Raw genomic sequence first — 15,230 nt, forward strand, 5'->3', positions numbered from 1 at the left:
CATAGGGATTTACTGAGGGTGCCCCAAAGGGATTTACTGAGGGTGCCCCACAGGGATTTACTGAGGGTACCCCAAAGGGATTTACTGAGGGTGCCCCCAAGGGATTTACTGAGGGTACCCCAAAGGGATTTACTGAGGGTACCCCAAAGGGATTTACTGAGGGTGCCCTACAGGGATTTACTGAGGGTACCCCAAAGGGATTTACTGAGGGTACCCCAAAGGGATTTGCTATGAAAGCATCACAAACTGTATCTTCAATTATAGCGTTCCATTGCAACCTCACCAGTAACAAACATTGACTGTAAGCTCCTGATTCTGATACCCAGGCGACGTACTTTAATTATCTCCTTACGGACCTCACCGAGTTTTTAATTTTATCCATTTCAAATATGCACAGCAGTTTTATTTTGCGCAACCTTCACGCCTCAATCTCCTCTCTTACAACTGGATAGTTGAGATATTCAGACGTCTTTTTTCAACCGATGTGAAATTCCATGTATATTCCGGGGATTCGTGGGGGAGACTTGAACCCAGTACCCTTGCTTATTGTAAGAGTGGACTAAGATTGATCGGCTGGACAGGTTCATGTGATTTGGTTCATTGTGATGCAGGTCATTTGGACCTGCATCACTTGTATTCAAGTTAAACTGCGACATGGTATCTCAGTAGGTTAGCACTATAAAATCGGCATTAGTCCGGACTAGTACAAGCATGCACGCACACACACCGTCGCTATGTAAGTGCAATAATCTTTAACTCGACGTTAAACCCCATTTTCACCTTACCTCATATCCAAGTCTTACAACAAAACTTGCACTTGCATAGATGTTCAAACATGAAACGTGAAAGTTTATTCTTCTCTGTCAGTGTGTAAACTAGTGAATAACCTTGACCTTGACGTTCAAGTTAAATCAACAGTCAAGTAGACCCGTGAAGATCCGGGGTAGAATAGGTCTTCAGCAACCCATGCTTGTCGTAAAAGGTGACTATGCTTGTCGTAAGAGTCGACTAACGGGATCGGGTGGTCAGGCTCGCTGACTTGGTTGATGCATGTCATTGTATCCCAGTTGCTCATGACATCAGTCACTGGATCATCTGGCCCAGACTGGATTATTTACAGACCGCCGTCACATAGCTTGAGTATTTCTGAGCGCGGCGTGAAACAAACAAACAAACAAATAAAGCATAGTATACCATGTAATAAAGATGTAATATAATCAGACGCTAGTTTATCGCCCGGCTACTGTGTCACGTGTTGTCACGTGATCTAAGATGAGGGGATGGAGAATAAATACTCCCCCTCTATGTAAACATTCATTTCCTATACACTGCCTCAAAGTCGAGGTGAATCTGCATACACACTTGCATCACACCTTTATTCTACCACACCCTGCACTCAATGAACAGCACAGGTGCATGTGCCGGCATTGATCCAGGGACATTGGAAGTCGATTGACATTATTCGAAGTACTACCGTGTTTTGATGTGTTCGACCTGACATACCGCCGGCGGCCTCTCTGTGCAGGTGAATATGAACGGAGGGAAACTGGGCCGTGGCGTCGTGGACTGCATGGTCACCACCACGACCTCATTACACAACGCGAGCGGTATGTCTTTTCCCTGAAGGGAGATATTGATATTTGGGGTGAGATGTACGTTAATGTTCATCCTGCTAGTTTAGGTTTATTTGAATGTAATATTGACGTGTGGTAACTTCGGTTTAAATAAAAGGGTCACTCTTTTTAAATCGGCATCATCTGTTAAAGCATTTGTTTACATTGGAATGAAGACTCCTACTTTTTTGTTCTCTCTCGTGCTTGCCGAAACAGGCTTGGTTGGTTGGTTTGTTGTTTAACGCCGCACTATATGACGGCGGTCTGTAAATAATTGAGTCTGGACCTGACAATCCAGTGATTGACACCATGGGCACCGATCCACGCATTTGGGATTGATGACATGCACCAACGGAGTCATCGAGCCTGACCACCCGTTCCCGTTAGTCGCCTCTTTCGACAAGCAGAGTCGCCTTTTACGGCAAGTATGGGTTGCTGAAGACCTACTCTCTCTCTCTCTCTCTCTCTCTTTCTCTCTCTCTCTCTCTCTCTCTCTCCATGTAGATGTACCTACAGTATCGATTGCATATACAAACTATTAAACATGTCTAGCATAGCTGAATACTGAACGTTATATATAGATCAACCATGCGTTACACGGCACATATGTTACATTTGTCCCATAACAGAAACCACAAAACCGATTTGATATTGTAAAACAGGATTTGTTGAGTTTACTGTTAAAGCTAGCTATAAGAAGAACACTGGGCACATCAAAGCATCTGCAGCAATACCATCGGATGAAAATGTGAATAATCTACACAAATTTTCAGATTAGGTGACGCAAACAGACGCAGTGACATGCACCTCTAGTTGATATTCACTGCAACAGAGCGCGACGTAAACAGCCACACAAAGAGAACTATCCTTGCTACCCCTGCAGTTGTGAGTCATGTGTTGTTATCCCTTGTACTGCAGCGCTGTGAACAGGCGGGGTATGTTCCAGGCCTCATACGTCCTCGCTAGTTGCATCCCCACTAGTACAGGGGCACCATGTCTTAGGATATAACACTTAAGCTGAGGACAACTGAAAACTGTTGGACACAGCCGATGACAATTGAGAGCTGTTGAAGACAATTCAGGACAATTGAGTTCAGTTCAGGACAACTGTCAACTGTTAAAGACCTCTAAGGACGACTTAGAACAGCTAAAGACAGCTGAGGGCAATCGAGGTCTGTTAAGGGCAGTTAAAGACAAGTGATTACAGATGAGGACAAATGAACACAACGGAGGACAACTAAACAACTGACGACAGCTGAGGCCAATTGAAGAGCAGCAGAGCACAGCGAAGTCCAATTGAAGAGCCACAGAGCAAAGTTAAGGCCAATTGAAGGCAACAGAGCACAGTTGGGCCAATTGAAGACAACAGAGCACAGCTAAGGCCAATTGAAGACAACAGGGCACAGTTAAGGCCAATTGAAGGCAAAAGAGCACAGTTAAGTCCAATTAAAGACAACAGAGCACAGCGAAGGCCAATTGAAGAGCCACAGAGCAAAGTTAAAGCCAATTGAAGGCAACAGAGCACAGTTTGGACAGTAGGGAGCGACGTCGCCATGTGTGGTGGATGCGGATGTAAATGCAAGGATGCCGGGGATGCTGAGAATGGTGACGTACGTACACAACCCGATACATGGTACTTTAATGTAATGGCCATATGCAGGTGTGGAAAGCGACACTCCCCCTTAATTAGTCATTAGTCCATAACTCCCACACGGTAAGGCATTAGTCCGGACTAATACAAGCAGACACACACACACACACACACACACACACACACACACACACACACACACACACACACACACACACGTGCATGCACGTAGCTATATAAGTGCAGTAATCCTGGACGCGACGTTAAACTCCATTTCATCTCACCTCACCAACCTCACCTTCATTGAAAATCCTATATTTCATTAAATTTCCTTTCCGAAACATACATTGTAAAACAAACATGTCCAGTGAAAGATTTATTTGATATTGTTAAGCCTGAAGACAAATAAAAGAACTTCATTTTAGGGAACACTTCTTTGTCATAGTTACACATATAACAGCCGTCCCCATCCCTTCAAACAATATAAACATGGGTCGGCTAACATTACTGTTAAAAATGCATGTTTAAGGGGAGCAACAAAGACCTGCACCCGTGCAAGAAATGTATGTTGACGCCATGTGTGACCCACATCTGTCTCGGGGTGAGGAGGACGGACTACCTGAAACATTGCAACTGCTACCCCCCGGCCATCTTTATTCCTGCCATAACCGTAGTCCAGGTGAGACGTCTTTATTCCTGCCATAACCATAGTCCAGGTGAGACGTCTTTATTCCTGCCATAACCATAGTCCAGGTGAGACGTCTTTATTCCTGGCATAACAATAGTCCAGGTGAGACGTCTTTATTCCTGGCATAACAATAGTCCAGGTGAGACGTCTTTATTCCTGCCATAACCATAGTCCAGGTGAGACGTCTTTATTCCTGCCATAACAATAGTCCAGGTGAGACGTCTTTATTCCTGGCATAACAATAGTCCAGGTGAGACGTCTTTATTCTTCTCATAACAATAGTCCAGGTGAGACGTCTTTATTCTTCTCATAACAATAGTCCAGGTGAGACGTCTTTATTCCTGTATTAACAATAGTCCAGGTAAGACGTCTTTATTCCTGTATTAACAATAGTCCAGGTGAGACGTCTTTATTCCTGTATTAACAATAGTCCAGGTGAGACGTCTTTATTCCTGCCATAACCATAGTCCAGGTGAGACGTCTTTATTCTTCTCATAACAATAGTCCAGGTGAGACGTCTTTATTCTTCTCATAACAATAGTCCAGGTGAGACGTCTTTATTCTTCTCATAACAATAGTCCAGGTGAGACGTCTTTATTCCTGTATTAACAATAGTCCAGGTGAGACGTCTTTATTCCTGCCATAACCATAGTCCAGGTAAGACGTCTTTATTCTTCTCATAACAATAGTCCAGGTGAGACGTCTTTATTCTTCTCATAACAATAGTCCAGGTGAGACGTCTTTATTCCTGTATTAACAATAGTCCAGGTGAGACGTCTTTATTCCTGCCATAACCATAGTCCAGGTAAGACGTCTTTATTCTTCTCATAACAATAGTCCAGGTGAGACGTCTTTATTCTTCTCATAACAATAGTCCAGGTGAGACGTCTTTATTCTTCTCATAACAATAGTCCAGGTGAGACGTCTTTATTCTTCTCATAACAATAGTCCAGGTGAGACGTCTTTATTCCTGTATTAACAATAGTCCAGGTGAGACGTCTTTATTCCTGCCATAACCATAGTCCAGGTAAGACGTCTTTATTCTTCTCATAACAATAGTCCAGGTGAGACGTCTTTATTCTTCTCATAACAATAGTCCAGGTGAGACGTCTTTATTCCTGTATTAACAATAGTCCAGGTAAGACGTCTTTATTCCTGTATTAACAATAGTCCAGGTGAGACGTCTTTATTCCTGTATTTACAATAGTCCAGGTAAGACGTCTTTATTCCTGTATTAACAATAGTCCAGGTGAGACGTCTTTATTCTTCTCATAACAATAGTCCAGGTGAGACGTCTTTATTCTTCTCATAACAATAGTCCAGGTGAGACGTCTTTATTCCTGTATTAACAATAGTCCAGGTAAGACGTCTTTATTCCTGTATTAACAATAGTCCAGGTGAGACGTCTTTATTCCTGTATTAACAATAGTCCAGGTGAGACGTCTTTATTCCTGCCATAACAATAGTCCAGGTGAGACGTCTTTATTCCTGGCATAACAATAGTCCAGGTAAGACGTCTTTATTCCTGTATTAACAATAGTCCAGGTAAGACGTCTTTATTCCTGTATTAACAATAGTCCAGGTGAGACGTCTTTATTCCTGCCATAACCATAGTCCAGATGAGACGTCTTTATTCTTCTCATAACCATAGTCCAGGTAAGACGTCTTTATTCCTGTATTAACCATAGTCCAGGTGATACGTCTTTATTCCTGTATTAACAATAGTCCAGGTGAGACGTCTTTATTCCTGTCATAACAATAGTCCAGGTGAGACGTCTTTATTCTTCTCATAACCATAGTCCAGGTGAGACGTCTTTATTCCTGTATTAACAATAGTCCAGATGAGACGTCTTTATTCTTCTCATATCCATAGTCCAGGTGATACGTCTTTATTCCTGTATTAACCATAGTCCAGGTGAGACGTCTTTATTCCTGTATTAACAATAGTCCAGGTGAGACGTCTTTATTCTTCTCATAACAATAGTCCAGGTGAGACGTCTTTATTCCTGTATTAACCATAGTCCAGGTGAGACGTCTTTATTCCTGTATTAACAATAGTCCAGGTAAGACGTCTTTTTTCTTCTCATAACAATAGTCCAGGTGAGACGTCTTTATTCCTGTTTTAACCATAGTCCAGGTGAGACGTCTTTATTCCTGTATTAACCATAGTCCAGGTGAGACGTCTTTATTCCTGTATTAACCATAGTCCAGGTGAGACGTCTTTATTCCTGTCATAACTATAGTCCAGGTGAGACGTCTTTATTCCTGTATTAACCATAGTCCAGGTGAGACGTCTTTATTCCTGTATTAACCATAGTCCAGGTGAGACGTCTTTTTTCTTCTCATAACAATAGTCCAGGTGAGACGTCTTTATTCCTGTATTAACCATAGTCCAGGTGAGACGTCTTTATTCCTGTATTAACAATAGTCCAGGTAAGACGTCTTTTTTCTTCTCATAACAATAGTCCAGGTGAGACGTCTTTATTCCTGTTTTAACCATAGTCCAGGTGAGACGTCTTTATTCCTGTATTAACCATAGTCCAGGTGAGACGTCTTTATTCCTGGCATAACAATAGTCCAGGTAAGACGTCTTTTTTCTTCTCATAACAATAGTCCAGGTGAGACGTCTTTATTCCTGTATTAACAATAGTCCAGGTAAGACGTCTTTTTTCTTCTCATAACAATAGTCCAGGTGAGACGTCTTTATTCCTGTTTTAACCATAGTCCAGGTGAGACGTCTTTATTCCTGTTTTAACCATAGTCCAGGTGAGACGTCTTTATTCCTGTATTAACAATAGTCCAGGTAAGACGTCTTTTTTCTTCTCATAGCTATAGTCCAGGTGAGACGTCTTTATTCTTCTCATAACCATAGTCACTAGGGCTTCTGGTGTGCGTTCACCGACACACATTGTTGTGTATGCATGTATAATGTTTGACGGGCACTTGATGCATCCACGCATGCATTGGTGTTTCCTATCCTGCAGTATTTGGATTGAATTCATTTTGTAAATGACAGTTTATCTGGTTGAGTATTGCAAGGTATTCTCCGACCATCTAGAATTGGGATCGATTACATGCATCACTTCAAGTCAGCGAGCGTGACCACCCGATCCCGTTAGTCGCCTCTTACGACAAGCATAGTCACCTTTTTGGGTGAAGAAATGTATCAAATCAATTTGGAATTCTTCGTGATGTTTTTATTCCTTTCCACAGATAGTGATATTCGCCGTGTATGCCGTTGAGCTTGCCGGCACCTCGACGCCGGTTACCGCTACTACCGGGTACCCCCGGGACAGCCCCCTGGTGTACCGGCCAACACGGCGCTACGAAGCCTGGAGATACCTCACCTACATGTTTATCCATCAGGGGTACGTCAGACGGTTGTAGCCTCAGTTTATTGCCATTGAACGTATGGTCGGCTTTGACCACCAACACTTATATGTATGGAATCCTAGATGGGACATTGTAGCGTTGTCGCCCCTACAAAAACAAGCAAAAAGTGTAAAAATCACCAAAGCGCGACAATGCGACAACGCTTTCTTTACACATTTTTGATGGGGCGACCACGCGACATTTTTCAGGGTCAAATATGTTTTGGTGTTTTAAGGTAAAATAAATAAGAGTATTCAAACGACAATGCGTCAATGCGACAATACGACAATGCGACAAATGACCAACACGTCACGTTGTCGTATTGTCGCGCTTTGGTTAATTTTGACATTTTTTTTGCTTGTTTTTGTAAGGCCGACAATGCGACAGCGCGACAATGTCCCTTCTAGGATTCGTTATATATTTGCTTCCAGTCCATCAAAAAGTTCTATATTACACGGAAGATGTTTATACATCAGTGTTATGTGCCTGGCTTGTATAGGAACTTAAACGTCATGGACGCATGGCAAATCTCAAAGAGCATGTCACATTTAAGTTCTAAGCATTTCGTCAATTGGAAGCTGTTATTTCAAAAATATGAAAATGTGTGACACTCTTTATAAGTAATTCATTATTGTTGTTGTTGTTGTTGTTGTTGTTGTAGTAATTATTATTATTATCATTATTATTATTATTCCAGATGGGAACACTTGATAGGCAACATGCTTCTTCAGCTGTTCGTGGGCGTGTCTCTGGAGATGATTCACAAGTGGTGGCGAGTTATGATAGTCTACCTGTGTGGCATCATTGCAGGTAGGGCCTTGGGCCACGCCCCACTCGGGAGGGAGAGTCCATCTGTGTCACAGCGGCCGGCGGCATGGACGACAACCCACGCCGCCGTGATACCCATTGTGACCACCCAATCCTCATTAGTTGTCTCTTGCGACAAGCAAAGGGACCTGGCGTTTCTGGAACATAGAGGGGAACACGGGTGGCCCAGTCGTCTAAGGCGCCGCGATTCGTTGTGCGTCCCTTGGGCACGCCAGAAACCTATGATTGTGGGTTCGAATCCCGGTTCGACCCGATCATGTTTCACGGTTTGTCAGCACCATACCCGTGCTCGTGGGTTTCACCGAAGTGGTAAACGTCCGAGACCAGATCACTTCGGGCTTTCCTCCCACATTAAGCTGACACGCCGTGATATAACTGTAATCATGTTAAAAGCGGCGTTAAACCCAACTCACTCACACACTGTAACATAGAGCATACCTGAGTATTGCCCTGGAGAAATCCTCCCTTACCCAGGACAAACACCGGTTCATGTTCAGAGCTGCAGATTTTCATTCGACCCACGTGACAAGGCACTTACCACCTCTGCTTTACATGTTCTCGCGTATATTTCCTTTATCATTGCTTTCAGTATAGTTATTATCGTCTAAAAGGGTCTACCATTTCTGGTGTCCCCCGGCGTGATATTGCTGGAATATTTTTAAAACCGGCGTAAAACCAAACTCACTCACTAAAAGGGTCCTGGGTTAGAATCACCTGTTACATTGTCGTTCCGGGGCTCTGGATAGACCAGTAAATGACCTACAAATGTTTTTATGTTGAGATTCCGAGAAGAATAGGTCCCCAGTACCCCATGTCTGTCTCCCTGTTGGGATTCCGGGGAAGAACCACAGTACTTCATGATTGAATCATAAGAGCCGACCAAAGAGGATGGACGGTCAGGCTCAGTGACCTGGTTGATTGAGTGTCATCGTGCCGGGATGACGTGGGTCGCTGCTCATGGTTTAGTCACTGGTTTGCCTTGACAACGCTGGAATATTGTGTGCGGCATTAAACAACATTCGCTCCCTTACTTAGTATACAAGTATCATAATGGGAAGTATCTCAACATAGAAGAAGAATGGGCATAGTAACGTCATAAACAATGACATTGTTAATGTTTTATTACCCGCATGTATTACTGACTTCTGCGAGGCTCCTATCTGGTCTGCAGGCTCCCTACTCCACTCGATGATAGAGCATAACATGGCCCTGGTAGGAGCGAGTGCTGGAGCCTTTGCCCTTGTGGGCGCTCATCTTGCTGTCGTTATCACGGTGAGTCAGAGAGAACATAATTTGTCACGTGTGTGGTCATATCGCAAGAGCTCATCTAGCTGGATTCGCGTCCACTTTAGTCTTGGCACTCCTGTGTTTCCACCTGTTTGTCCATCTATCTCTCCTTTAAAACGCGAAGTCTTCCTGAAACTTTGCATAGCTGGTTCAGGCAATATTGTCCTTATAAACTCTGTTCAGATTAAACATGGCCACCACAGCAGCCATATTGAAAAGGGCAATTTTGTAGCTTTAGAGAATTTGAAATTCTGTAAGGATGGTTTGTGTGCAACAACATATATTTTTTAGTAATATTGTGTTTGTCCTGCTATGATCTCATGTCATATTACATGTGCCCGTAAAAGTAGATGTAGTGTTTAGGCGAGGCAGCCATATTGAAAATAACATTTCGATAGAGACGTTAATAGCGGTACTCTCTCGTTAACGGTCTTTTCACTCTGTTAATGAAGTGTTTACAATGTAACTATTTCAGAATTGGAAACAGATGCGCGTGAAGTGCGAGTGCAAGAGCAAATGTCTGCCGAGTGACTTTGACCGCACCCTGCCCACCGCTCCGTTACGACTCGTCGTTGTCTTGCCATTGGGTAGGTGTCATGAGTGTGTATATACTCACCACCAATAGAATACCATAAATGTTGGTTGCTACATGAAGACTTCTCATATTCAAGAGATATTAGGTTGGTTCGACGCACAAGCGAACATACTGGTATGTCGGTGAACCGATGCTCATGAACGCATCACATGTGACGTCATAGATCCGACTCGAGATGCACCATTTGTCTCGTGCAGGAATACCGTGCATAGCTCGGAATTCACGTGCAGTATATTATGATAAGAATAAGACACTGGTTACACTTGACCGATTGTTAGTTTTGTCATTAAGTGGTACACATTGGAAACATCTCTTCTTAATGTACATACTTTTCTTATTGTTTCCATGTATCGCGTTTCTTTTGGCGGTGAGTATATATCATCCCAAACTCGCTTCCACCAGACAGGAGACATTATGTGGGTGAGATCAAGCGATGTCACCTAGCAGATATCACTTCGATATAATTGCATTACAATGTTTTGCAGACTATTTTAACGTCATCGGTTTCCATGACGTCACAATCAAATAATTAGCTGTACCGGATCTTACTGTTTACAATCAAAAAGTTGGAAGAATCATTTTGGATGATAAATAGAATCTCACCCTTGTATTTTTTTACGTCAAATATATCAACACTCGAATACTGAATGTTAGTTTACGCCGGATTGTGCATCGAAGCAGCTTTATCAACGCGGCCTTTAAGACCATTGGTTTACGTAGCAAACATCAAATTATGAAGTTCCCGCGAGATTTAAGAATCGATAGGTAAATTTGGTAAATAAATTCGTTTGTATAAAACGAGATAGTTTTAGCAAATGGAACAGCATGGTTATTGTTAGAAGTAATGTGCAATCACAATATCGTCTCTGTTCCAGTCTTACATGAACTCGGTCGTGCCATCTACAAACACGTAGCTTCCCCAGAAGACTGGAGGATCGCAGTGGGGGCTCACATCGGTGGTATCCTAGCAGGTATAGTACACAACTGTCACAGGGCATGTTCGCCAATGTGTCTGCTTTATCACACCCATCGAGACTGGAGCCTGGCGAGAAGTCAAACCAGTGGCTGATTATTACATGAGTGAGTGAGTGAGTATGGTTTTACGCCGCGTTTAGCAATATTCCAGCAATATCTCGGCGGTGGACACCAGAACTGGGCTTCACACATTGTACCCATGTCGGGAATTAAACCTTGGTTTTCGGCGAGACGAGCGAACGCTTTAACAACTAGGCTATCCCCGCCACTTATTATTACGTGTATGACCGGGGACATAAATGATAATATCAATCAGACTCAATATTGACTCAATAACTCAGTCTCTTAGCTGTAGATGCCTAGTACAACGGGTTATCTACAATCAGTGTACATCACACTTGCTGTAGCCTAAACCGTAATGTCAGTATTCATTTGGGGAAGTTTCCGAAAATAGGATTTTGAAATAATATCAATATTCGAAACAAGAACATTTTCGATCCAACATGATAGTTCTCTTCAACCAATTTTTTACTGTTCGGTTTTAAACAATGTATCTGGTGTTTTACTTTTAAAATGTACTCATGCATCCCTTAACCTATGTGGGGGCGGTCGGGTAGCGGTTAAAGCGTTCGCTCGTCACGCCGAAGACCCTGGTTCGATTCCCGACATGGGTACAATGTGTGAAGACCATTTCTGGTGTCCCCCGCCGTGATATTGCTGGAATATTGCTAAAAGCGGCGTAAAGTCAAACTCACTCCTTAACCTGTGAAGATACGAGATAGAATTGATCTTCAGCAAGCCATGGTGGCGTAAAAGTTTTACTTATCAAATCCTGTTTTGATATTAGTCAAGGTTAACAGAATTTTTAACGGAAAGTTATCTCCCCAAGGCATCTATGACTGCTGACGGGATTATTATTTTCTGCTTACGATGAAAAGCCTAATATGCCTGTTTTGAAAATAAGCTTCAGATGAGAGAGCTTCTGTTGCTCATGAACGCTGTTTATCGCAGGTGTCCTCTTGGGCGTCCCACTGCTGAAGAACATGGTTAAGCTTCCATGGGAGACAACTCTTGGCATCATCACGGCGGTGGTGTTCTTGCTCTTCGTCACTGCCGCTGTTCTGTTTAACGGGTTATACAAAGGCTACCCACCGACAGACTGGAGTTGAATCGGTTTCGACTGATATGAAATATCCGCTTTCGTCATTTCTGTACTTCTGCTAATTAATATGGCACCCTTATGATCTTCGTGTACATTAATGTTCATTCTTAAAATGTTGTTTTATGATAGTTACTAGGGGACTGGGCGTTATTCGTTAAACAGTTTAGTCTGATGTGGCTACCTCGACGGTTTACTGAAATGAGTATTCACATTTTCGTCATTACAAGCCATCTGTCGGCGTGATGTAAATGACTTCGTCATAAACATGTCATCTTTTCGTCATGTTCATGTCACTATATCACATGACCAGGTTTGTTTGTTTGTTTGTTGTTTACCGCCGCACTCAGCAATATTCCGGCAAAATGACGACTGTCTGTAAATAATCGAGTATAGACCAGAACATCCAGTGATCCACGAGCAACGATACACGCAACTGGAATACGATGACATACATCAACCAAGTCAGCGAGCCTGACCACCCGATCCCGTTAGTCGCCTCTTACGACAAGCATAGTCGCCTTTTACGGCAAGCATGGGTTGGAGATCCGGGGTAGAATAGATCTTCAGCATATTAAACATTATCGTGTTAAATGCCAATGTGATATTGCGTGGCATAGTTTAAGTATTCCCACTTTTTGGTGGACCTTTATGAATAGTATTTCTGTCGGTTCAGCTGTGAAATTGAAATTGAAGTCAGCTGTGTAACTCCACGTGGTTGATGAAGAATTTGACTCAATCCCTCTGCTGCTGAGCCCGAAGGGGCTGACCATTTGATATTTCAATTATTTTATATTTTTTTAAACATTTTCTATTCAATTTCTTTTTCTTCCAACAGTGTGAGGAATGATACATTTTTTAAACATTTTCTGGGACAAAAAACCCATCGAATTTGATCCAGTTGGGCAACACAAATCGAATTTAGTTACATGCTGAATTGGTATAAATATTGATACTATTTTGATGTTGTTTGCTTTGTAGAAAATAGATTTTTTTTATGATGCTTAACATATTTTGTTTTGAATGCACGCCTGGTAGTTAAATAGATAGTTGGGATTGCACACTTCTTATAAGTAATTAATTCGTTCGATGATATTGAAGTTTTTTCAATACGCGTCAATACAATTATTACCAATATACAAATAAAAAATAGTTACCTGAATTTAAATCAATATGACAAACATATTGTGTTTTTGTGGAATACAATAATTCATTTGATAAGAATCATCGTTCTCTTCTTGATGATCAGAATAAAAATCGTGTCATGCAGGTACCAATTTGATTCCATTCAGTGACAAACCTAAAGGCGACTTGGGAATGGCCCAGCCCGACAACTTCATATCCGTGTTTGAAGTATTGGAGAAAACACGCTTACGAGGTTTTGGTAGACAGAGCATGCCCTGGGGAGGGGGAAAACCAAGGGGGCGAAGGGGGTGAAGTGTTTTTCCATACTTATAAACCGTCTAAATTGATTAAATGTTATAACGAGCATCTATAAATGAGGCGCTTCCTTGAAGACGTGATATCATAACTTTCACGTGAAATTCGCTGACTTGCAAGGCGTTCAAGAGCACGTGGATGTGTCAATAACAAAACACAACTAAAATACTTACTTTTAAATGAAAGTGAAATCTTCGGTTTCTAAATGTTTGTGTTGCAATATTCCACATCTTTTAAACTTTTCAAAACGAAAATTCGCAAATTTTAAAGGTGTTTTTTGCTTTACGAGATTTTCGACTTTAAACAATCCAACTGTTACATAGAGGTAGTTGTGACGTAACGGCTAGCAGTTACTGCACGTGCAAATTGTGCAGCATTGATAAGCACTTGTTTAAAAGCACGTTTTGAAACCTCGCTGTCCTTTCACCAGAGACTCTGAAGTGATGTCGTTTTTAAATGTCCACGCGGAACTGTACACATGACATTCAATTTTAATTGAATTAAAATTTTGAATTGCTACTTGTCATTTTTTCAGTGGGATTTGGGATTTGGGGTTTTACATTCAAAGTAAAACCTCCCGAACGAAAATAAAACCTCATAATAGGTTTTACTTTGAAAGTAAAACCTCTTAATAGGTTTTACTTTGAAAGTAAAACCTCTTAATAGGTTTTACTTTGAAAGTAAAACCTCACAGTAGGTTTTAATGCCTATAGAAAGAACTCTCTTACTTAATAGAGATTCCAATGAATAGGTTTATAAAACTGTTGCAACGTTCAAACACCCAAACTGGTGTTTGCAAGCTTTAGTTTTCAGAGGGAAACCGTCTTTGGAGATCAAATTGGTCGACTTCGACTCAGAACTGACAAAGTGGAGAAATATGACACGATTACAGTTCTGGTCGCAGTCCACCCGATCCCGTTAGTTGCCTCTTACCACAAGCATAGTCGCCTTTTGGCAAGCATGGGTTGCTGAAGACCTATTCTGACCCGGAGCTTTAAGTAAACGAATACTGACTGGTACGAATAATTGATAGGTTCTGTTTGTTTTTCATTTTTGTCATGGTCGTCGACCAGAAGGTAAAAGCTCATACTCCGAAAACAAGGCAGCGGATTAAGCGTAGTGGGCCCGAGTGTGATCATTTGGCCACCAGGCCCCTCTGTTTCTATAATGTGTTGTGGGTGTATGGAGAATGTAATACTATTTACCATAAGACTACAGCTTTTGAACGAGTAGTATAAACACGGTATAGCCGCGAGGGGGGAACAAGCTTTAGCACACGGTGTCCAAGAGACGAACTACATACATGTATACAGCACTTGTTAAAGCTTAAATAATATTATATTAAACGTATCGGAATAAAATAACATACATTATATATATACTGCAAAGATCGTTTTATTGTCGTGGATTATTTGGGCGCATCCATTGTTTGTTTGTTGTCAAACGCCGCACTCAGCAGTATTCCAGCTATATTTCTGTAAATAATCAAGTCTGGACCAGACAATCCAGTAATTGACATCATGAGCATCAATCTACAGATGGGATACGATGACATGCATCAACCAAGTCAGTGAGCCTGACCACCCGATCCCGTTAGTCGCCTCTTACGACAAACATAGTCGCCTTTTACGGCAAGCATGGACTGCTGAATACTTAAGGGGCATTCACACGGTACAACTAGT

General features: G+C 42.0%; 1 protein-coding gene across 2 annotated transcripts; it reads left to right on the top strand.

The window, feature by feature from the left end:
- The first annotated feature begins 1,343 nt into the window (after positions 1 to 1,343).
- LOC124148972 (rhomboid-related protein 2-like) lies at positions 1,344 to 14,067 on the top strand. 2 transcript variants are annotated; one of them, XM_048389130.1, is made up of 10 exons: positions 1,344 to 1,607; positions 2,387 to 2,983; positions 3,144 to 3,223; positions 3,734 to 3,883; positions 7,106 to 7,260; positions 7,962 to 8,074; positions 9,264 to 9,364; positions 9,855 to 9,966; positions 10,850 to 10,945; positions 11,961 to 14,067. In XM_048389130.1, exons 3-10 carry the CDS (start codon positions 3,167 to 3,169, stop codon positions 12,116 to 12,118), a joined length of 942 nt encoding a protein of 313 aa, XP_048245087.1. In that variant the 5' UTR covers positions 1,344 to 1,607; positions 2,387 to 2,983; positions 3,144 to 3,166; the 3' UTR covers positions 12,119 to 14,067. The 2 variants fall into 2 exon arrangements, with proteins under 2 accessions (XP_048245087.1, XP_046376235.2); XM_046520279.2 differs by having other exon boundaries at positions 2,387 to 3,223.
- The last annotated feature ends 1,163 nt before the right edge of the window (positions 14,068 to 15,230 follow it).

This window comes from Haliotis rufescens, unplaced genomic scaffold (assembly GCF_023055435.1).
Source record: "Haliotis rufescens isolate VD_foot unplaced genomic scaffold, xgHalRufe1.0.p SCAF_8, whole genome shotgun sequence".
Classification (NCBI taxonomy): Eukaryota; Metazoa; Mollusca; class Gastropoda; order Lepetellida; family Haliotidae; genus Haliotis; species Haliotis rufescens.